Raw genomic sequence first — 21,833 nt, forward strand, 5'->3', positions numbered from 1 at the left:
CAACCTGGTGATTCTATGATTCTATGATTCCAGTGACCAGAGCGTGAACAGGGCTGGGTGCAGCACTTGCAGTTTCAGGTTGTGATACTCAGCAGTGACTTTAAACCCAGCTTCCTTCCCCAGGGGACTGCATTATGTGGGGCTTTTGGCAGCCGATCAGAGACATTGATACCTTTCAGTGCCCTCACGCTCTTGGTCCAAAAGGGATAAATCACTTGAAAAACATCACCAATTTTCTTCTTGCAGTCTTGTAAAATCAGCAAAAGCATGAAAGGGGGATTTATTTCATGTGGGTTTGTGTGGCTTTGTTTATGAGAGCTGCTTACATGGGCTGAGACTCCCGAAAGAATCAGCAGAGGAAGGCAGAATTACCATTGTGAGTATAGGAGGGCCAGGATTTTATACAGGGTTTTAATATGTCTGTTTTCTCTATTTCGCATTTTAACTCTTTCACAAACATATCTACACTCTGAATTCCTGTGGGGACTGATAATTCAGAGGACTTGACTTATCAGCTGAAGCTTGGTCGGCTTATTTGCCTCAGTACCTCACAACACGAAGGGTGGCAGCCTACAAGTGAACATCCCTGTTTGACTTTACATAGAGGAATGCACCTTTCTGCCCATGGGAATAGGACCCGCTGCCCCTCTCCCACACTGCTCAGGTGCTGCATGAGAACTCCTGGCCCATATTCTTGCAGCGTCTGGGCTGCTGGCTCCATCTGCGAGCCACCCAGATACTCAGACTCTGCAGTGCTTCACGCTCAAGTCCAAGAGAACTGTTTATTACATTTACATAGAGCATGAGCAATGTGGAAAACACCAGAAATATTGCATCGGTGGTTTGGTTTTTGGACATTGGAAATGGCGATGCAGCTGCTCGTGTCCTGGCGATATTACGAGGTATGCAATATGCCAGAGGAGCCAAAGCTTTGCACTTGAGCTTGGGAAGTGCCCACCTCTGGCACGTTGATTGCTTGCTCCTCTAGGGTCCCAGTTACGCGTCGAGCTGTCTGTTCTTCCTCCATTTCACTTGGAACTTGTCATTTTAGTACAAAAGCACAGTTTTCGAAAACAGTCCTGCTAATCCACAAGACCGCTCCCCCTCCCTCTGCTCCCCTCTTCTCCCATCCCACCCCCAACTCATCCCATCCCCCATGCTCCCACCAACACATACCTCCTTCCCCTCCCTCTCACCCCGGTCACACAGCAAATATCCTGATGCTGCAGTTCCAAGCCATGTGTCCGCCCCAGCCTACGCGATCCAATGGTCTCTGACCAAGTCCCTTTGTTCAGACATTAATACAAAACACACAATAGGAAAAAAAACAAAACAAAAGGAGCCAGACACAAGAGGGAGACACACTGCTGGGCTCCAGCTCTGGCCTCCGAGCCCTTCAGCTAAGCTCCACAGCAGCTAGGCTCTTGGGCTACCTCTTTTCACACTCAAGGCTGCAGGTCCCAAGGTTTCCAAGGTACATAGGAAAAGGAAGAAAGGAAGTAAACTACAAGCCTGTTTCTGTTTTAGGTTCCCCCCCATCCCTTTCCCTCAACCCATTGGCTGCTGGAGGATATTCTTGACTCCGACAGGTCTTTTCCCGTCTTCCAGTGAGACCCTGCCTGGGGACCAGGTTCACTGTAAGTCACTGGTTCCTCTCTGGAACATGGGCGATGGGTTTGGCAGTGAGGGGAGGGAGCGGAGCACGTTGTGGGGGGACAGCAGGTGTTTGTCTCACAGCAAGGTGGGGGGAGATGTCAGGGAAGGCGAGAGAAAAGAGCCAAGGGAAGCCGGTAAAGCTGGCCCTTTGCTTGATGTTTGTACTCAAGACTTCTCCTTGGGGTGATTTCAGTGTGCCAGCGCCGGCCTGTTGTCCAGTCACCTCTCGCAGCCCTGCTGAGAAACAGCACGTGGCGGGGTGCTTGCTGCTGCTTCATCCTCTGGCTGGCTGCCCTCGTGCCCGCTGGAGATCTCCGAGTCGCAGTCGAGCGCCTCATAGATGGTAGGCAGTGTGGTCTGCTGGCTGAGGCGTTTGCGCAGGCCTACGAGCAACGGCTGTGGCATGGAGGAGACATCTACATTGTTGCCAAGATCAACCCAGGCCAGGCAAGGGAACTTGTTCATGTCCTTCATGGCGTCAGTCAGCTCCTTCATGGTCGCCCGCGTCAGTCGGTTACCATTGAGGGAAAGGTGAGTGAGCTTGGGCAGTGCCCAGAGGAAGGGCAGCAGCAGGCGCACCATGTCATCATTCAGCTCGGTGAAGCTCAGGTCCACAGAGGTAAGGTGGTCCCCATTGTTCTGCAGGTAGTAGGCCATGCGGTGGACATCCCGCATGGTCAGGGGGATCCCTGACAAATCCATGGAGTCCTGGCTCACCTTCTTCTGCAGGCTGGCCTTCAAGCTGATGAGGGAAAGGGGGAGAGAGAGACATCATTAAGGGGACCACTCTCATCCATCTCTCACCCAAATGCTAGAGCCCTTGGGGCAAGGAAGAACTCATTAACAACATTACGCAAAGGGTTAATGGAGCTCATGGGAAAACAAGCTCATGGGTTTGCCCAATGCCTCAGGGGCTTTCCTTTATGTTTTCAGCACTTACACATAAACTTTGCCGGAACTGGCTAAACACAGGATGCTAAAGTGTCTTCCACCAGCACATTTCAAAGGGTTTGTCTGGATGGGCACGCACAGACGCTCATGCATAGAAAGCAAAAACAGCCAAAGCAAGCAAACTTTCCAAGAGCATCAGTTTGCACTGGGTGGGGGCTGATTGTGTGCCATCTCATCAGGTGAACACCAAGGTCTGTTGCACACAGACTGTGCTGCAGGGATGCTGCAGAGGAGACCAGTCTTAATGGGTATTTTATCAGGAAAACATTCTATATGCAAACCACCCCCCAGAGTGGATTTACTGCATGTCCCTTTAAAAGCCTTCCCAAGCAGCACTTAGGCAGTAAGCAGCACCAGTGGGTGCCTGTTAGGGTCTCTGTGGTCAGCAGATCATCTGGGATCTGCTGCAGCTGTGAGGAGGCGGGGAGGGCACAAGGATGCTAAAAGGAATCCATAGAGAGATTTTCAACCATTTCTTTTGCTGCCTGCCTGGCGAACAGAGTGAGGAGGAGGTAAGCAAGCTGTGCAGCAGGCAAAGCTGTGCTATGGGACTGCTGAGTGTGCAAGGGGAGTGAGATGCAGAGTTTTATGAGGGACTGTGGGCTTGTGAGACCGCTGTGAGGAGTGGGAGCTGGTGGGGATATATTGCAAGATTGAGTAGAAATGTGTTGGTGTAACACAGGAGATCCCAATTCCTTAGTGTAAATGATGTTAGGTCTGCAAGCATCTTGTAGAGCTTGGGAGAAGCAGGATGCATTAAGAATTAACCACCATTTTGAAGGTCCACACTCTTCCTGTCTGGCTCTCTAGCATCCTGTGCACCTACGGCACAGCCAGTCCATGAGAACAACAGGGACATGAAATTTCCTTGGAGGAGGCTGCAGCACCACAAGAGCTCCTGTGGCAGGTGATAAAAGTCCCTACGAGCCCTAGTGTTGCCAGGCCCTTCTGTATTTGTAGAGAGGCTGTGACACTGCCTCTATAGCTTTGCTTTACATCTGCGGTTTATGGCATCCTGGAAATGTCAGTCCTTAATAACCCCCAATGAGCCCAAGTAACACAAGTGAATCGACTGCATCAGTGCAGGCAACAGCCCTTCACAGACACATTCAGCACTGGCCAACCTGTAGCTGTGCTTCCTTGTAGGACCATGAGCAAAAAGACCTCGTGGCTTGCCCTGTCAATTCTCAAACCACAAATCCCTGCTCTGGATTTAGCAGCACTTAATATTCAGGTTACTTGTGTGTGTGTGTCCTTGTGCTTCCTATGGGAATCCTCTGTGTGAGGCTCAGACTGTAACCACACACTGGCATTTGAGCTAATGAGCTCTCATGGCTGAAGGTAATAACGGTATGGAATAACTTATATTCAGACCTAAAGGTTTCAAAGAGCCTTATGTATTACTTGATTATGTTTACAGTCTACATAACCCAGACCGCTCCTCAGTGGGTCATGGGATGGGCGAGGGGAGCAGCGTGTGCCTGTACTGTCAGACAGCAGAGACTGATGGACAGGGCTGGAAGCGCACAAGTGAGTTTCCAAAGGGCCTTCACTTGAAAATTGTGCTTGATATCTCTCCAATATCGGGGCCCCAGAGACAGGATTGTGAAGAAGTAATCGACCACCTTGCTTGTAGCAGTTGTGCAGTTCTCTGCTGCAATAGCAGTAGGAGTTGTGAACAGTGTGTGCTGCAGTCTGGGGGGCACTGGGCAAGCCTCCCTTTTCCTGCTAACCCAAGGGACACTTGGTATCAGCCCAGGCTGCCTGTGAGCTGTATTTCTTCAGCTCTCTTGGACAAACAACGTATAGTTTGTCACCAGCCACTGGTGGTGGCACAGCATGATCTACCATAAAAGAGGGTTCAACTTGTATGAAACCTATCAGGGACTGGCCTCAGGGCTGGAGGAGTCTTGGCTCTCCCCTGGCATGAAGTTATCCCTTTACCTCCACCAGATGTTTATCTGGGTGTCTGATATAGGCTACTTGTTCCAGCAAAACTGAGCATCAAGTGCATGGTGGAGGCGTGTGTTTACATTGGTTGGATTCAGCAGGGAGAAATGAGCCTCAAGCGTGAACCTAATGTGCAAAGGAGAGAGTTCCCCCCGTCCAGCAGGGGCTGGTGCAAGAGATGAGACGGGAGCCTCCTTTGGCCTCTGTCGGGTTAGAGTAAGACCTTGTTGGGCATGGTGGGGACAGAAGAGCATAGAAGGACAGAAGAGCATAGGAGCAACCCCGTAACTACGTCAGTGCCTTGTTTGTGCAAACGCAGCCTATGGCTCCTGGGAATTCTCTTTCCCAGTACTGCCAGCGTCCCCAACCCTGCCCAAGCCTTGTCTGAGTCCCTGCGAAGCCTTCTCTGGCCTTCCTCTTGTAAAGCTAAAGGAACAAGCATTAGTGCTCCCAGTTTGGCGTGGGGATGGGAGCCAGGCTGGAGTGGGGACCACTGGAGGGCACGTCTGAGCCGGCACCACTCCCTCTGCCGGGCCTCAGCATTCAGGTGCCGGTTTTCCTGCTGCGACTGCAACAGCAGCTTTCTTAACGGGGTACAGTCTGAATGGCTCTCGGGGCTCCCTGTTGGGTGACTTGGCTCTGAGTGCCAACAGCAATAAGTGAGGGGCGTCAGAAGGACGGAAGCGATGCTCGTCCGTCTCTCTCTGCCTGCTAAGTAACTCCCCCTCCTGTGACTGCTGTGCAGGAACTGCAGCAATAAGTCATGGATCAGGCTCTGACCAGAGCAGGCACCTTCTGCTGCTCTCCCCAGCAACAAGCCAATGCTCCAGGGAGGCTTTAATCAAGCAGACAAATTACCTTCCCGTAATTGATTGTCCAGACTGGACTGCTCCTGGCTGAGTGTGCTTAAACCCTCCTGTCCTGTGCCAGAGCCAGCCCTCCCTCCCTCCTTTGCTGGCTTGTTTATCTTTCCTTTCCTGTATTTTTGCTGTTTCCTTTTGCCCTCATTGCTGTACCTGCCAGGGGAACTCTGGGCCTCCTGTCTCAGCACTGTGGGCTCCTCCTGCGTTTAAGTTGTTCTCTTGCCTGTAAAAACGCTTCTTGTAGGGCTGTGTGTGTAGAAGCCTCGCCCTGGTGGACCTGGCCCCTAGTACTGCAGCCAGGCCCTCGGCTCTCTGGTGAGTACCGAAGCTTGAGATCCGACGCCCCACGCATGCCGAGAACCCTGGCAGCATTCCTTGGCGTTGCTGTGCAGCTCCCAATGCAGTCTCAGAATAGCTGCTCACCCCTTCTCCTCTGTTGCATTAGAGGTAACGCTATCTGCTGTCAGAAGGGGACAGGGAGACGTGGGTAGATGCTTTTCTCTGAATTATCTGACACTTGGTATTTTTGGGGGGCTCTGCTAAGCTCTGTTTCTCCTGCGGGCGGGGGGGTACACAGCATGATAGAGGACACCAGGCGCTTGGACACTTGCGCAGCAGCTGAGAAAATGCCAGGATTATTTCCAGGGAAACGGGTCATCTATTATCCCGTAATTTCTGCAAGTAAAATAGGCTTCAAGATTGCTTCAGCTGCAGAAGCTTTTTCCCCTTGTGTGAGACAAAACAGCTGCTTAGCGCTGTGGCTCAATGCCCATGGGACTCATGGGCAGAGGATGGCAAAGCACTAGGGGCTGGATTAACCTAATGCTGCCACAACCGGTGCTGTGTGCGGTTTGTAATTGTAGGGATTTGCATCTAACTAGGATCTGGACCTGGATGCAGGGAAGCAGACTGTTTGTATTGTCTGCAGCAAGCTTTGAGTGGAAACAACCCCACTCCCTCAGAGGTTGGAGAAATGGCTCCAAATGAGAAACTTTGTGAAACTTTGAGCAAGAAGGGCAGTCGGCCGCTTGTCCCTCACTGCCTGCTCCGCACAGTATCTAGGGATGAACAGTGCCTCCCCGCCCTCCTGCAATGAGAGATCAGCACTGTGCTTGGAACCCTAGCCCAGCCCTCCTCAGGGATGAGAGGTACGCCTCCTTGTTTCCCACGTGAAACAAGTTGTTCCTTCTATTATTCTTGACTTCCTTCTTGGAATTTGCCCTTTCTCTTACTCGCCCCCTTCCCTCCATGCTGGCTCCAGTCTCCAGCAGGCGCTACCCAGCAGTCCCCAATCATGCCTTGAAGCTGAGAGCTCAGCACACTTTCTTAACACTGAGTTCCTTCAATTCCTTGTTCATCAGCTAAATTCGTTGGTGGCTGCAGAGAAGTGGTGTAATGGCCTGATTGTTGCTGTGGTGGGACTTGCAGCAGCCACAGTAGTGCCTGACCACTTGTTAGCTTTGTCGGGTTTGGAGGAGTTTGTTTGTAGAATCATAGAATCACCAGGTTGGAAAAGACCTCTTGGATCATCGAGTCCAACCATTCCTATCTGCCACTAAACCATGTCCCTTCACCTCAAGAATGTTTGAGTTCCTGGAGTCCCAGCCTCATTCCTTGTCTCCAAGCTATGGAAAGAGGCTGGGAGGGAACGGTAAGAGTCAGACAGGATTTCAGTAACGAGGGATGCCCACTGCTCCTTGCCTGTCTCTCTAGAGATTTACCAGTTTTTTCCAACCTCTCCCTTATTTTTCTTTACCATTTGTCTCCAAATGTGAAGTTTTCCTGATGCCAGACACTCCCATCAGTGTGCATTCCCTCCTTCATTAACAGGCACTGCCAGTAGTGGCTAATTAGCCATAAGTCGGGTATCTCTTGGCTGCTCTTCCTTGTGACAGGCATGCTTGGATGGCTTCTCTGCTTTGAGCCGTGGTTTAGGGGATGGACTCCAGGCTTTTTAATCGCCTGCTTAGCATAATCCGCTTCCTTTGCTTCCTCATGGCACAGGGCAGGCTTTAGCTACCTCTGGTGATGGTAAAGGAAAGGGAAACCTCAAAAGCACTGACCTGGACTAACTCAGCCCGAGCTGCTCTGAGGCTGGGCCAAGTACCTCTGTAAAGATGGAAGCAGTGCACGAATGGGCCGCTTCTGTGAGCAATCCTTTAGTCATGTCTCCATCCTTGCACCCAAGCCCTTCTGATCAACCGTGCCACACTGTGGAGATAAGGGAAGCAGAGGCAGCCTTTCTCCCACTGCCCTCCCTCTGATGGGCTGGGACATGGGTGTCTCCAGGTGATGCTGCAGCTAAGCGCCTCTGGCTCTGCTGTCATCTTCACTGTGTCCTGGAAGGTGTTCAAGAGAGCTATAAACCCTTGGCCTTCCTCCTGCTGCCACCCAATCCAAAACCTCTGGTTGTTTCCTCTTGTTATTTACGTCTCTCCTAGCAAAGCAGGGAATGACGCTGTCTCCTCACTGTAAACGTCACCTATCAGCCTACGTAAGACCTTGAACCATGTAAGAATCATCAAAGCAGGAGGCCTTTGCCTATTCCCTTTATCTACCATCTGCCACTCAGCCTCCCTTAGTGCACTCATGGTGTCTCTTTATCAGTGTCCTGATTCTCCAGCCTAGCGGTCTTGGATTTTTTCTTCTGCTCTGTGACCGGGCAGTGCCAAGCTGCTGGGCGACCCTTTCTGCCATCTCCAACAGCCTTTGTAGGGGACCCTGCCTCAATCCTGCTTGGAACCCCGATCACTGTTTGGGGCTCTGTGCTGTGAGATGAGGGGAGAGGATGGGACAGCTCCTGCCTCTCTCCACAATTTATTCCCCAGTTCATGTCTGTCCAGCTGACATCTCTGTGAGCAGCAGCTTCTTGAGAGCATTGTGTGGGGCAGTTCCTGTACTCTGTATGACTGTTACCATGTGGCTTTAGTTAACGGGCTCGTACTCTCTAACTTGGCTCCTGTCTGTTAAGCAGGAATGATGGTGCCTGTCTACCCTGTTGCATAAGGGCGATGTGAAGCTTTAGTTAACATTCATCTCATGCCATATGAAGGCTGCGATCTAATCTGCCAGAGCTGTCATCCGCAGCCCTGAGTGAGGTTTTCAAGGAAAAAAAAAAAGCCCTTCAGAGCTGTTTTCTTGTGGTCTTCTAGACACAAGTGCTTTCACTGCATTTTAAAAGTGTATCTAATGCCACAATGTCTGAGCAATGCACATCAATAAGTGAGAAACAGAGCAATGAGCCCAGAAGGGATCTCTATTCTCTGTTCTCCACCCAGCTTTGGATTAGCCAAGAAATTCACTTGGATGAGCAAAATAAAACCATGGTGAGACTTGTGAAAAGGAAAGTCCACGCACACAACTGCCTTTGCTCTTCCACAGCCAGTCACGGTGTGAAAAATTTGGTTTATTCTATGCCAGGAACACCGTGCTTGTGAGGTTCATTGAGTGTTTACTGTCTGCGTGTTCTGTCAGTCCTCTGCACTCAAAGGAAGCAGTGACACTGAAGTAGCCAGCTCTGAGGATGTGCAAGTACAAGATACATAAAGTTCTCTGCCATGGCTTTGCCAAAACAGTTTTTTGATCGCAGTGCGATGCTGTGCTCACGCTTTCTGGACAAAGGCTGCCTTCACCTGGCACCCATCTACCTTTCCCCTCTTAACTGCAGTCCCATGTGGCTTTTCCCTTAGAATACACTCCCTGGATTGAGGCTGCAGATGGTGGCACTGGCACTAGAACGTGCAGTTCCTGCAGTGCTGAATTAAGGAAGCCTCAAGGCTTCTAAAACCAAGAATTAATAACATCTGAAAATTCTGCGTCTGTCAAAATACTGCAGAAATGGTGTTGATGGCCTGAAAAGCCTCTGTCTGCAGAGAGGAACATTTCTTACTCCATTACTCTTTACAGTGTAAACGTCAGTGTAATGAGAGAGCAAAGCTGGAGTTACACACCATCCAGAACGTCCTCTACTCACTGAGTGATCTATACCACTGAAAAAAAGCTGCTATAGCTGGATTCCCATTAGGATATAAGGGACCGGCAATTGTGCAGTAAATTCATGCTGGTCCCTGTTGTGGAAATCTTATCCTCTGGCTTTTTAGTTTTTATCCCCAGAAAGTCCCCCTGGAGCTTGACATTCCCGTTTAGTTCAGCAGCCCAAGCTACTCTCTACATCCTGCACCTCCAGTGCTCTGCAGGATCCCACAGGGAACGCTTCATCTGTGTGGGTCTGGAAAAGGACTCACTCAGCTCTGGTCCCCTGCTCTCGTTCTGGGCTGTGGATCCCACCCGCAGTCCTGCCCTGGGAGGAGCGGAGGATGAGAGCACTGAAACTCACAGAGTGCTCAGATTTGGCGGCCAAGTGGGGCTACAGGCAGGAGAGGCAGATGGCCTAGAAATCCTGGTATTTGGGATTTTATTCCTTAAGACGTGCTGGGGATCTGCCTCTTAGTCTGAACAAAAGATAGATGGATACATCAATGCCTATGGGGGATTTTATGTTGCTGGCACAGGCACCAAAGCCTCTGAGAATTTCAAGAAAGCCCAAGGCCATTCCCAGTGCTGATGGTTTTGCATTTCTTTTCATCCAATCGTGCATTTATTCCTGTGAGGCTAACGGGGCTGACATGAGCTCTTCTCTAAGCATCTTCTGTCTTTTCTTCAGCAGTGGTGATCTGTGTCACAGGAAAAGGCTTTGCTCGAGGGAAGTGAAGAGAGAAGGGGTGGATCTGTTTAGAAAAGCCATCAAGTGTCAAGGAGAGAACAAGTGTGGGTGTTTGGATGTGTTTATAGCAGTGGGAAGGAGCTGCTATCCGGCAGCTGTCAGTGGCCAATCTGCTGTGAGTTGGCTCCCTGGCCGTGAGGCTCTGCACCACCTTGGTCGGACTCGAGGATTCTAAGTGATTCTGTGATCTCAGGCCCTTCTCCTGGTCCCAGAAGAGAAGCAGGAGGTCAGTAAGGATGGTCTCCTCTCTGCCAGCCACACTAGAGCGGGTCCTACTGAATGAAGTGACCATCTTCTGGTAGTGCCCCGCAACGGGAGTCACCACAGGCAAGGAAGTTTTACTGGGATAAACAAGGACAAAGTGGGATGCAGAGCTGGGGCTGGCTCTGCTCGGTATGTCGGTGTGTTTATCTATGAGGCTGCCAGCTTTGGCCGTGCTCCTAGGGCCAACCACCCTGCAAGAGGCTCGTCTGCACTGTGCAGTCAACGGGGTTGATTTTGGTGCACTTGGGAGAGGTTGAGGAACTGTAAGACTAAATAAAGAGGAGTAAATAGCAAACCAGATTGAGGAGAGGGGTGTTGGTACTGACCCTGCCCTTTCAGCTGAGATTTTTTAAGACTGAGCGGTGGCTGCCATGTGGGTTTTCAGTCCCGCCTTCCTCTGAGAAGCAGTGAGAGACTGGGAGGTGCTGGGCTGCAGCATGGCTTCTCCCGGCATACCCCCCTCCCTGCCCGTCCCTGCTGCCCCTGCCAGGCTGCTCACCACGCTTGGGACTTCCTCCGGGGCATGCCGTGCCGGTGCCATTTCGAGTGAGGGGTCAAGTGGTAAATCAGCTGCCTGCAGATCCTGTCTGAGGATTTCCAGGGATCATATTCCTGCAAGCAAACAGACAGCTTGGACTCTGCCTGCACCACAGAACAGCAGGCAAGGGAAGATGGGAAAGGAACAGGGGTGGTAGTGGAGCAGGGGCATGTTTGTAAGGGAGGAGATGAAGAGAGGATGAAAGGGGAATGTCAAGAAGGTCCAACGTGGCTCTGCCACATGCCATCTCCTCCTGGGGTGGAGGAGGAGCTCTGCACTCCATGAAGGACCCCAGCCAACATATTCCTGCTCAGAGCAGGGCTACAATCTCCCACCCTACCCAGGAGCAAGTGGAGCTCAGAAGAGAGGGCTCTTTTCTAGAGTTGTGGCGGGGGATCTGGCTTTAGGCCAGGCAACACCCAGGAGGGCAGGGGCGGCTGACAAGGTGAGAACGGCGCCAGCCCCTGCAGTAACTCATTGGGATAAGATGGCACCAGGATAGTTGCCACCTTCCTGGGTATATTTCTGCCCGCGTTCTCTATTGCCATGGCTTCAAGCAGCACCTCTTTTCCCTCGGGAAGCAGAATGGCAATGGCAGCTGCCAAAGGCAGGGATTTCTGCCTCCTCTAGCTTATTTTCCAAATGCTAACAAACACCTGCATTCCCACTCCTCAGCGCTCCAGCCGTGCTGTAATGTGTGCATTTAGGGATTCAGTAGGTAAACACATAGTAAAGCTGTTGGAAGATGTTAATTTATTCATTATTGCAGGCGGGTGAAGTGCTGTGCTGGTGGCCAACAGCTGCACGATGCTCAGCAGGCACTGAATCAGCTGCGCTCCCTGGGGATGCGCTGCCAGCGTGTGCCTGCTCTGCTGTGCCAGCTCGAGGGGGATCCCAGCCTCGGGGCTCAGCCAAGCACCCTCTGATCCCTGTTCCAGCTCCCTAGGAGCCCCACAGGCACCAGCCTGTGTCCTTGGGTCAGGGTACTACGACTGTGCTGCAAGGCTGCCGCTGCACCCCACTGTTACCCACAACAGCAAACTCATCCAAGTGGGTGCACGTGCATGCTGGGCTTCAGCACAGAAGCTGGCGCAGTGCTCTGCAAGCATTTGTTGGCTCACAGCTGAGAATTACCCTCCTGTTTCTTCCCATATCCTCATTGATTTAATTTCCACTGACAGACTGGGAATTGCGCTCAGCCTGCCTGCCTGTAATGCAGTTATCACCCACCAGATGCTCGGCCATGGCGGGGAGGGGACGCGGTCTGCTTATGTTTGGGTTGGGAAGGGGCTGATGCTGCTGCAGGGGACTGCATCTCTCCAACCCCTTCATTAAACTCCTGTTGGCTTTGCGGGGCAGCTTAGGGGCTCAATGTCTTCCTTAGGAACAGGGAAAACCTTATCTATATAGTGGTATGTGCATCAGTGCAGACAAGCACGTGGAGATGGGGGTGATGCATGCAGGTACATAAACATCTCAGCAAGTTATCCGCTGGGTACTGGAGGGGGGGAATGTCCCCTCCTGCCCCCCCTGTAGGGCACTGCACAGGCTGGAGATGAGGTCAAGGGAAGGATGGCTCAGTGGTTACTGCTGCCACCCACCCTCTTCCTCTTCAGCTGCTTCTAAATTTGCATGAAAATTACACTTGAAAAGATTTTATCTTTTTTCCAGGCTGTATTGCAGCCCAGTGACGATTAAACTTGGGCTCAGTGTGGTTTGTCTGTGAAGACCTTACTGGTTAATTGTTATCAGGGAGCCTCAAGAGATGGCACAACAAGGTTAGAAACACCGCGGATCTACACCAGGCATGCAGTGTATTCCCTGGGGTGCCGCTGTTTACTCGGAGCTGTGGGTACTTAATACCTCTCCTTGAATACAGAAATTTGCTCTCTAGCTCTCCATCTAAAGCAAACATGACGCTTGCCAAGGCTGATGAGCAAACGGACATATTGCAAATCCGAGTGCTTGTGGTGGCAAAGGGTAACAGGGGTAGATGCTGGCGCTGCAGGGGGACGAGAGTATCTGTGATGTTTGGCTGCACTCAGCCTTGCTGTTCTTTGTCTCTGCTCTGCTCATTCTCTGAAGGGAAGCGCTAGAGCAGAGTAGGGACACTGTGCACGTAACACAATTGCTTCTTGAACCCTGAGTTGCAATACAGATACGGCACCATCCTTTACTCTGAGCTCAGGGGGGGCACAGGGGGTGTGTGTAATGCTGTATTAGGGTAGTTACTTATGGCAAAGGGCCAGGGAAGAGAAAGCTTTACCTCTTCCTGCAGAGGCACCAGGCTGGGCAGAGGCACAGAGATCTCTGCTCTCCTCTGCAGCCCCACAAGCCCCCATAAGTTGCTTTGCACCTTTGGGCACACCAGGGATTAGGGCACCACCAGCCGCCCCATATATCTTTATCTCGCCTGCACCCTGTCATCAAGTTTACTGTTGGCACAAAAATTAAATCCCCAATTTCTGTGCGCGTAACTGCCCCCTCCTTCACCTGCACTCACATTCTGAGGTAGTTTTAACTTATTTCTACAGAAATACGCACAACAATCTCTATGCTGCCACTGCAAGGGCACATGCTGGCTGGTTGTGAAGGACTGCAGAGCTCTGCCGAGCACCAGCCACCCCAGTAGGGCTCTCTCTGCATCAGTGCTCTGACACAGAGTATTCCCGGAGCGGAGGGAAGAGTTCACCTTTTTGGGACACTGCAGATCTCTAGCGAGGCTCATCAGCAAGTCATGGGAGATGGGATCCACCAAGTTGAGGAACGTCGCATTTTTGTAGAGCACTTCATTGAGGAATGTTCCTTCCAGTCCAAGGTCCTGCAAGAAATCAGTCAGTCAGATGCACAGGCTGCTGTGGAGTTATAACCACAATAGGTTTTGAAACCAGAAAGTAAATCTGACGGTGCCAGCTGGTGGCTCAATACAGGAAACTGTCCAGCAAAGGTGAAGAAGCTGCGTCTGACCCAGCAGTGCTGTGACTGGGATTCAGAGAAACTCAATTCAGCTTCTATGCGTGAATCTGCTAAGGCAGCCAAGCAAGAAGGCTGGCTCTAAACCTGCTTCTCCCACCTCAGCTTTTCTGGAGGAAGCAAACCTTTCTGGGTATTTAGACACTGCTGCATGCCCTGGAGGTGGCTGGCTGTGCAGAAGTCCTGCCCTTCAGCATGAGTTTAGCTGTGCTTTGAATGCCTCAGTAAGCGCTCAGCACTGGCAGTAATGGGTGTAATGCTGAATTTAAAGGTAACTCCACGTGCCAGTCATGGAGAGTCCTCTCCTCACCTGCCACAGTATGAGCTAGAGGAACGCCTGCGGTCCATGCAGCTTCCCTGCACGGACCAGGGAACGGGGCCCCTTTGGACATGCTAGAAGAAACAACAGCATCCTTGGGAACAACGAGCTTCCCCAGGGGCCAAATGGGTGAGATGGCAAAGAACTGAGCTGTTTCTTGCTATGAGGAAAGCTGAGATCTAATATGTGAGACAGTTATTAAAATCAGGAGGTACTGCAGAGCTATGAAAAAAGATAAGCATCTGGCAAAGATCATCACATACACGAAGATATCCTGAAGGCAGAAAAAATAACCTAGGAGTAGAAATGCAGAAAATTAGAGCTTCCTAATCTGAATAGTATTGGGTTTGGTTCAGTTGACAAGGAGGGCTCAGCTGAGGGAGGAAACACATCCTATGTCTGTTCTTTCCGCTGCTGCCAGGAGAAAAGAATAAGCCAATAGGTGCCCCATATGTTCGTGCTGCTCCACTGAATGTGTGCCTCGGGCAGCACCCAGTGAAAGACGCACTGAGAGTGCAAAGGAGAAACAGAGAGAGGAAAGAAGCTGGGTGTGCACACACATCACCAGCAGGGCTGGAGTCACAGCTGGCAGGGGGGTGGGAGCCTAACCCTAAGCAGCAATCAAAGCCAGTGCTGCATCCACCCTCACCTGCTCCAAATATGCTTGAATTGAGCAGAGAACACAAAACCAAAGAGACACAGGCTTTAGATGGGGTGGAGAAGGGGAGAATAAATCAAATGCTTTACGGGTCCATTGCTGTGTGTCACAGATGATCCCATAAGCAACCAAGGAACCCAAGCAGTGATCAGTCCTGAAGGACAGACAGCCACAGCTGGCCATGGGCCAGGAGCACACCACGGCATCCTGCCAGCGTTGCCCTTCACCATAAGGCTTTGGGGAAATGGAGCCTCCCACGCCAAGTGTGATGTGCACAGACGAAGAAAGCTGCCGGGATGACGGCGTGGCTGGTCACGCAGCAGTGGATGTCAAAGCAGGAATTGAACTCCCCCAGTTGGAGCTATACCATTAAGATGAATCTGCATTCCTGTTAAAAATCCTGTCTGCAAGGGTTTTATAAATAATATAGCTGTAATATGCGCTCCACACTGAGAGTCCATAAATTATTAGCCCAGTGGCATTTCCTGGTTCCCCTTACTTATTGCCCTCCCTCTCATTTCTTGGAAAATTCTGTACCCCCTAAGGGGCATCTGCCAACAGCAGAACTCTGGAAGCCTTGCCAGCACAGTTGGCTTAGTGCTGTTATCTTACAAATTGTACTTGGCCATAGTCTCGGCACAGGGAAATCCAATTGTGCCAGATGTGCTGCTGGTCTCAGTCTAAAGTCTCCCCTGGCTTCAGCTGAGCGTTACCCACTTGGGCCAGCAGGGAAGTTGGTTCATCTTCTGCAGGTGGGTATTTCCAAGGTGGGTACGATGGTGTGCAACAGAGATGTTTGAGTGTTCCTGCACAGAGCAAGCGCACATGAGGGTACCTGGTGGTCTGCAAGTGTTCTCTGTGCAGCCTTCTGAAATGCTTGGATCTTGTATCGCTGCCGGAGGATCAGCCTCTGCCTGCCTTACTTGCTTCACTTTATTACATACTCCCGACATCCGAGGAGCAGTTCAGACATCAGAGCCCACTGGCAGATACAGGTCCACCCTGCAGGGTACATGTGGACCAGTGCTGTGCCTGCCGGGAGCAGCAGCCTGCCTCACAGCATTGGTAACCCGCATCCTCTGGTCTGGATGAGCGCATCTGCTCACTTGAGGAATCTGTGATTCCGGTCTCACCATTGCTCTGCCTTTGCCAGGGAGTTTGCATCCTGGCCCAAGGCACACTGATGAGGTATGGTGTTAAATAGACTCACTGTCCACCAGAGTGAACAAGACATCTCTCTTTTTACAGGTAACAACCAGACTCTCACCTGGGACACGATAATCTGTGACTCCTGAGAGTGTCTGACTGTCAAGGTAAGCCAGTCTGTGTAAGGAGGGATGTGGTGGGGACCAAGCCAAGGGCTGAATTTAGTTGAGGAGGGAGGGAAGTTTGTAAATGAGAACGAAAGCTGATCATAGTACCCTTTGAAGCTGCCACTGGACATGAGAGGAGTACTAGTTCTGATTACATGATCCCAGACTAGCTGACAGTTGTGTTTAGTTGCTGGAGAGTATGATACATGTTGGTGGTGTAGCCCTCTATCACTGAAATCTCTGAGCACACACTGATCCAGGGGCTTTGGGGGCAGTGTTGGATGAGTTTCCGTCTGTCTTGGTAGTGGAAGGCTGTGTTGTGACTGCGGGATGCTCTGCCATGAGCAGATGAACAAAGGGTCACTGTTCTGATATGGATGGGCAGAGATGGGGACCAGGAATAACAAGGGCAAGTGGAAAGGCAGTGGACACAATGCAAGTGCCCAGGACATGGTGATTCTCAGCACAGATGTGGGGAAGCAGAGTGTTTCACTGCTCCTGAAAGGAGCCGGCAGGCTGCGTTGAAAGGAGGGCTTAGAAATGACTCTCCATTCCAGATGGCCTTGTGACTTAGATCCAAACCCTGGCTGCTCACAGATGGACCTTCTGGGGAGCTTTGACCCCTGTGGAACATTGCAGGGCTTCAGTGCCAAGGAGAGGTGCTGAGCACGATAGTAAATGACGTTCTGTAGTTCTGGCCTCTGGCATCCCCTGCAAAAGTCTGTTCGTGTTACATTGCTGTGTTCATGAAGTGAGTGATTGCCTCTTGTTCTTCACAAGCTTCTCACAATAGCGCCTTTCCAAAACTGCCTTTAAAATCTTATCCAACCGTTGTCGTACCAGTGCACACATACAGGCTTGCTGCTGGGGGTTTATCTACCTGCTCATGGCCAGAAGAGTGTTTGTGGTGCGAATGCTAGAGCAGGGGACAAGAGAAGTAAAGATGTAATTTTTGGTCATATGAATTCTTGCTCACGAGAGTGCAACTTACTGGTAGTCCAGGGCACTGACTACCACTGCTGAATGTGGTGTAAAACCCGGTCCCTGCTCCAGGGTACTCGCACCCAAAGGCCACTTGCCATTACAGCGAGAAACTTGGTGTGTTCCCAAGATGAAGTAGGTCATCAGCTAATGAAGCAACATGATAAGCTGATGGTGGTTTATGTCCAGATCAGAGGGAGGCTTTGTCTCCCGTGCAGAGCCGCCTGCAGTCTGGGGGAGCCGAGTTTGTCTGGAAAGTGATGGTAGCACTGAGCGATGGAGGAGATGGCTCCGTTCCAGCAGCTGGGCTCTGTCCTCAGCATCAGTTTGGCACCGTGCTGTCTGCACACTGGCTTTTCTGTTCCTGAATGGCGGCAGACAGAAACAAGCCCCCACTGATACACTGACCCCTTTACCTCTCCTCTCAGCCCAGACTGTCCCAGAGCTCCTCTCCAAAACCATTTTGGGTGTTGGCGAGACATGAAGCTTGGCTGGGCGGCTGCATTGGGATGCGGTGGCAGTGGGATGGCAGCGGCTTTTCTCTGGGGGGGACCAACCCCGAGCACACGCAGGGGCTGCCATGGGGCAGCTTGGACGCCCCTCATCCCACCCGCAGCACAGCTCAATCCCGGCCCCTCGCTCTGCCCCACAGCCGGGCCAGGAGCCTCCTGCCCCGCGGGGACACGGAGCGGCGGGAGGCGGCACAAAGAGCCCCGCAAACCCGCACCGCCTGGCACTGAGCAGCAGCACAAAGAGCCCGCACCGCCCTGCAAACCCGCACCGCCAGGGCATGGAGCGGCACAAAGAGCCCGCACTGCCCTGCAAACCCGCACCGCCGGGGCATGGAGCGGCACAAAGAGCCCGCACTGCCCTGCAAACCCGCACCGCCGGGGCGTGGAGCGGCACAAAGAACCCGCACCGCTCTGCAAACCGCACCGCCGGGGCATGGAGCGGCACAAAGAGCCCGCACTGCCCTTCTAACCCGCACCGCCGGGGGATGGAGCGGCACAAAGAGCCCGCACTGCCCTTCTAACCCGCACCGCCGGGGCATGGAGCGGCACAAAGAGCCCGCACCGCCCTGCAAACCCGCACCGCCGGGGGATGGAGCGGTGAAAGGCGACACAAAGAGCCCAGCCCCGCAAAAAGCCGCACCACCGGGCACCCCGCAAACTCGCACCGCCACGGCACAGAGAGATGTAAGGCGGCACAAAGAGCCCAGCCGGCACCAACGGGCATGGAGCGATGAAAGAAGACACAAAGAGCCCAGCCGTCCCCGCACCGCACGGAGCGGCACAAAGAGCGCCGCCGGTCCCGCACCGCCCCGCACACCCGCCCCGCCGGGCACCGAGCAGCGGCACAAAGAACCCGCCCCGCCGGGCACGGAGCTATGTTCGGCGGCAGCAAGAGCCCAGCCCCGCACCCCGCAGACCTTGCGCAGCAGGCGGAGGATGCTGACGGCGCGGTCGCGCTGCCGGTCGCGCAGCGTGGCCTGGATCTCCCGCAGCCAGCCCACCCGCCGCACGTAGGGCGCGGGCGAGGCTTTGCGCAGCGCCCCGGGAAACCCCTGCGGCCGCAGCAGCGACCCGAGTGGGCAGTCGCGGGGCTCCTCGGCGCCCTCATCCTCCAGGCTGCTCTGCCGGCTCAGCCGCGAGCCCATGGCCGCTGCGCCGGGCCGAGCCCCACCCGGTGCCTGCCCGCTGCCCCTCTCCCCCTTCCCCTCCCTGTCTCCTCCCTTTCTCCTCCCTTTCCCTTCCCTTTCCCACCTTCTTCCCTCTCCTGCCTCTCCCCCGTCTCTCCCCCGTCTCCCCCCTTCCCCCTCTCTTCTCTCTCTCCCGTCTTCCCTGTTTCCCTCCTCTCCCCCTTCTCCCCTCTTCTTTCTCTCCCCACTCTCCCCTCCTTGCCCCCTCCTCCCTCTTCTCTCTGTCTCCCACTCTCCCCTTCTCACCTCTCCGCCTCCTTGTTCCCCTCTTCTCCCACTCTCCCCCTTCTTGCCTCCCCACCTTATTCCCTTCTCCCCCCTTCTTGCCTCCCCCACCTTGCTCCCCTCTTTCCCCACCTTGTTCCCCTCTTCTCCCTCTCTCCCCCCTCTCCTCGAGGTGCCTCCCCCGTTCAGCCCAGCCAGGGATGCGGGTGCAGAGCAGCCGATGCTGCCTGCGCCACTCCCCGCATCCGCGCAGCTCGGAGAGGTGTTTTATTCCCTCAGCAAACTCTTGGGACGCTGCAAAAGGTTGTCAAGATTAGCAGCGGCTCCAAACACGCCACCTGCCCGGGGTCGCTCCCATGGGCCGTGTTTGCTGTCAGCCTGAACCCAGAGGAGGGATTTGTGCAAAGCAAGAAAGCGGCAGGGATTTTGCTGGCTGCCTCATTTCCGCAGCTGCCAGAGCGGAGCTGGCACCATTCCTCACCTGCCACAGGTGGAGGTGTTTTCCTCTCGTGCATCCTCCCTCCCCAGCAGTGCACAGCAAGTTTAGCACATGGTTTTCCCTAGATAAAATCATTGCTATCTAACAGGATGGGAAAAACCAAAGCCTGGATCCCATCTCAAGCCCCTGGGAGCCTGCAGGTGGATGGGTCGTACTCCCAGTATAACCAGTGGCTCAGCCTGACCTGTGAGCTGGAGCTGTGGGCTTGCTTCTGCTTGGGACCCCAGGTACAATTCCTGCACACAGACCAGGGGGTTTGGTAGCTGTGACGTGAGAGCACGTGGCTGTAGAACGGTCTGGGGTTCCCGCTGCCGTGTTCATCCATCACACAAACATCATCCAGTGTGGCCACAGAAGAATCTGTGCTTATGGCCACTGAGTCCTTGCTTTGGGGAAATGGGGGTGGCCACGGCTCTTTGCTGTATAAAGACAGCAACATTCCTTTTCCTTCTCAGCTTCCCTCAGAGCTGTGAATGAGATGTTCTGCATCATTGCCGTCTCTTTCAAATACTCTACGGTTGACCTGACTCTGGCTTGAAGAGACAGGGACAAAACAGGGCTGGACTTGAAAACAGCCTGGCTGCTGCGTCAATTTTGTCACAGTGTTTATGTGGGTCTCTGACCATGATAAGTCAAATTGTGCTGGCCCTTCTCATGGTTTTACTCAATGTTTGATCAGACAAAAGCCCTGTCTGTCCACCTCCCTGCTGTTCCCCTCCCTCCTCCAGTGAAGCACCTGCAACAGTTAAACAGATCTGAGATAGTGCTGAGCTTGACTCGGGTGAATTCCATTTGGATGGAGCAGGTGCTGAGTAAGGACTTCAGGATCTGGTCAGAGAGCTTCGGGAGAGGCTGGGTCAAGATAAAATTGTTTGCGTGGGGTGAGAGTAATGGCTAAGGAGTGTCATTGGGAGCAAAGGGAAGGACAAACACTGCCTGGCTGGAGCGGTGGGTGAAGGTATTGATGGAGAGTTGCGCCGTGGCCTCTCCCTGTGATCTGGCAGCTGGACAGGCTGAGAGCTGTGCTTCTGTCTGCTCTGCTCTGTGAGTGCTGCCGAAAAGAAAAACACCAACAGCAGGGTTTGTAAACAAAGGATCACTTTAATAGCAGAATGGCATTGTGTGGCTGAATTGTCTCCCAACTTGTCTCCGAGAGGCAGGAGAAGGATACATCATCTGCAGTTTACACTTAGGTGAGGATGAGACTGTGTGTATTGCTCCAAGACAACGGGAGAACCAGAGCAAGCAAGCAGCTTGGAGGATGGCACCATTACCAGGATACCTTCTCCTCTGCATATGACTTAAGAATATCCCACCACAGATCAAACCCTCCTAACAAACACACAGCTCTGGGAGCAGTTTGGCTGTCTTCTGTCCATGTGCCTTGGAACTGAGAACACTACAACTGTGTGAATGATAGGAGCTGATGAGAAACACCAATGCTCTGCTTGATTTTCCTGAAGAGGAATAACTGGCTGGCAGCTCTTTGTAGATTGAGAGATAGTCCTGCCCTATCTGTGTGAGCACTTTCAGAGGGCACAGGATGGCAAGTGGAGGCGTTTCTGTAGTTAAGATGGTCAGCAAGGTTTGCTGCAAAGTTTGCCTGGAAGAGCAGCACCCAAATTCTGTGCTGTAAGCACATCTCCTTGTTGTCATCCCTGTGTCCAGTAATGGGAATGTTCCCAGCTCCTGGCCTTTAGGGCAAGTAAGGAAAGCTCAGGTCAGTGCTGGGAGCAGAAGAGTGACTGTACTGGATTGGACGCACGGCTCTTTTCCCGGGATCCTGGACTATCAATGGTTGATAGCGGATGCCTCATGATAAGCATGAGAACAGGGGATGAGAGTGGTGTGTTCCTGAATGCCCTCATCGTTATCAGTCAGCTGTAGTTTGCAGCTTCCCTGAGGTGGAGATCTCTGCATTTAATGGTCCTTTATGGGTTTTACCTAAACTTTTTTTGAGCCTGATCAGATTTGGGGCATCTGTAGCATCTTACGGGAGTGAGTTCAGCTGTGTTGAGTGAAGAAATATTTACTTTGTTCTGAATCTGTCACTAACTGTTTCTATTTGATGCTTTGTAATTTAAATATTGAAGAGGCAGCAGGCAGTCATTTTCTCTAAGCCACTCTTGAGTGATAAACCTCTGCTTGCCCCTCTCACGTTTCTGTTTCCCAGGCTGAAGAGTCTTGGTCTTAGATCATCCTTCTCCAGCTCCCTGCCCCT

General features: G+C 52.6%; 1 protein-coding gene across 1 annotated transcript; it reads right to left on the minus strand.

The window, feature by feature from the left end:
- Positions 1-768: 768 nt before the first annotated feature.
- Positions 769-18,893, minus strand: LRRC75B (leucine rich repeat containing 75B). The gene is made up of 4 exons (XM_054082313.1): positions 18,619-18,893; positions 13,638-13,766; positions 10,907-11,019; positions 769-2,398 (listed from the first exon to the last, which is right to left on the minus strand). Exons 1-4 carry the CDS (start codon positions 18,844-18,846, stop codon positions 1,876-1,878), a joined length of 993 nt encoding a protein of 330 aa, XP_053938288.1. The 5' UTR covers positions 18,847-18,893; the 3' UTR covers positions 769-1,875.
- Positions 18,894-21,833: the final 2,940 nt, after the last annotated feature.

The sequence above is a fragment of the Cuculus canorus genome, chromosome 17, assembly GCF_017976375.1.
Source record: "Cuculus canorus isolate bCucCan1 chromosome 17, bCucCan1.pri, whole genome shotgun sequence".
NCBI lineage: Eukaryota > Metazoa > Chordata > Aves > Cuculiformes > Cuculidae > Cuculus > Cuculus canorus.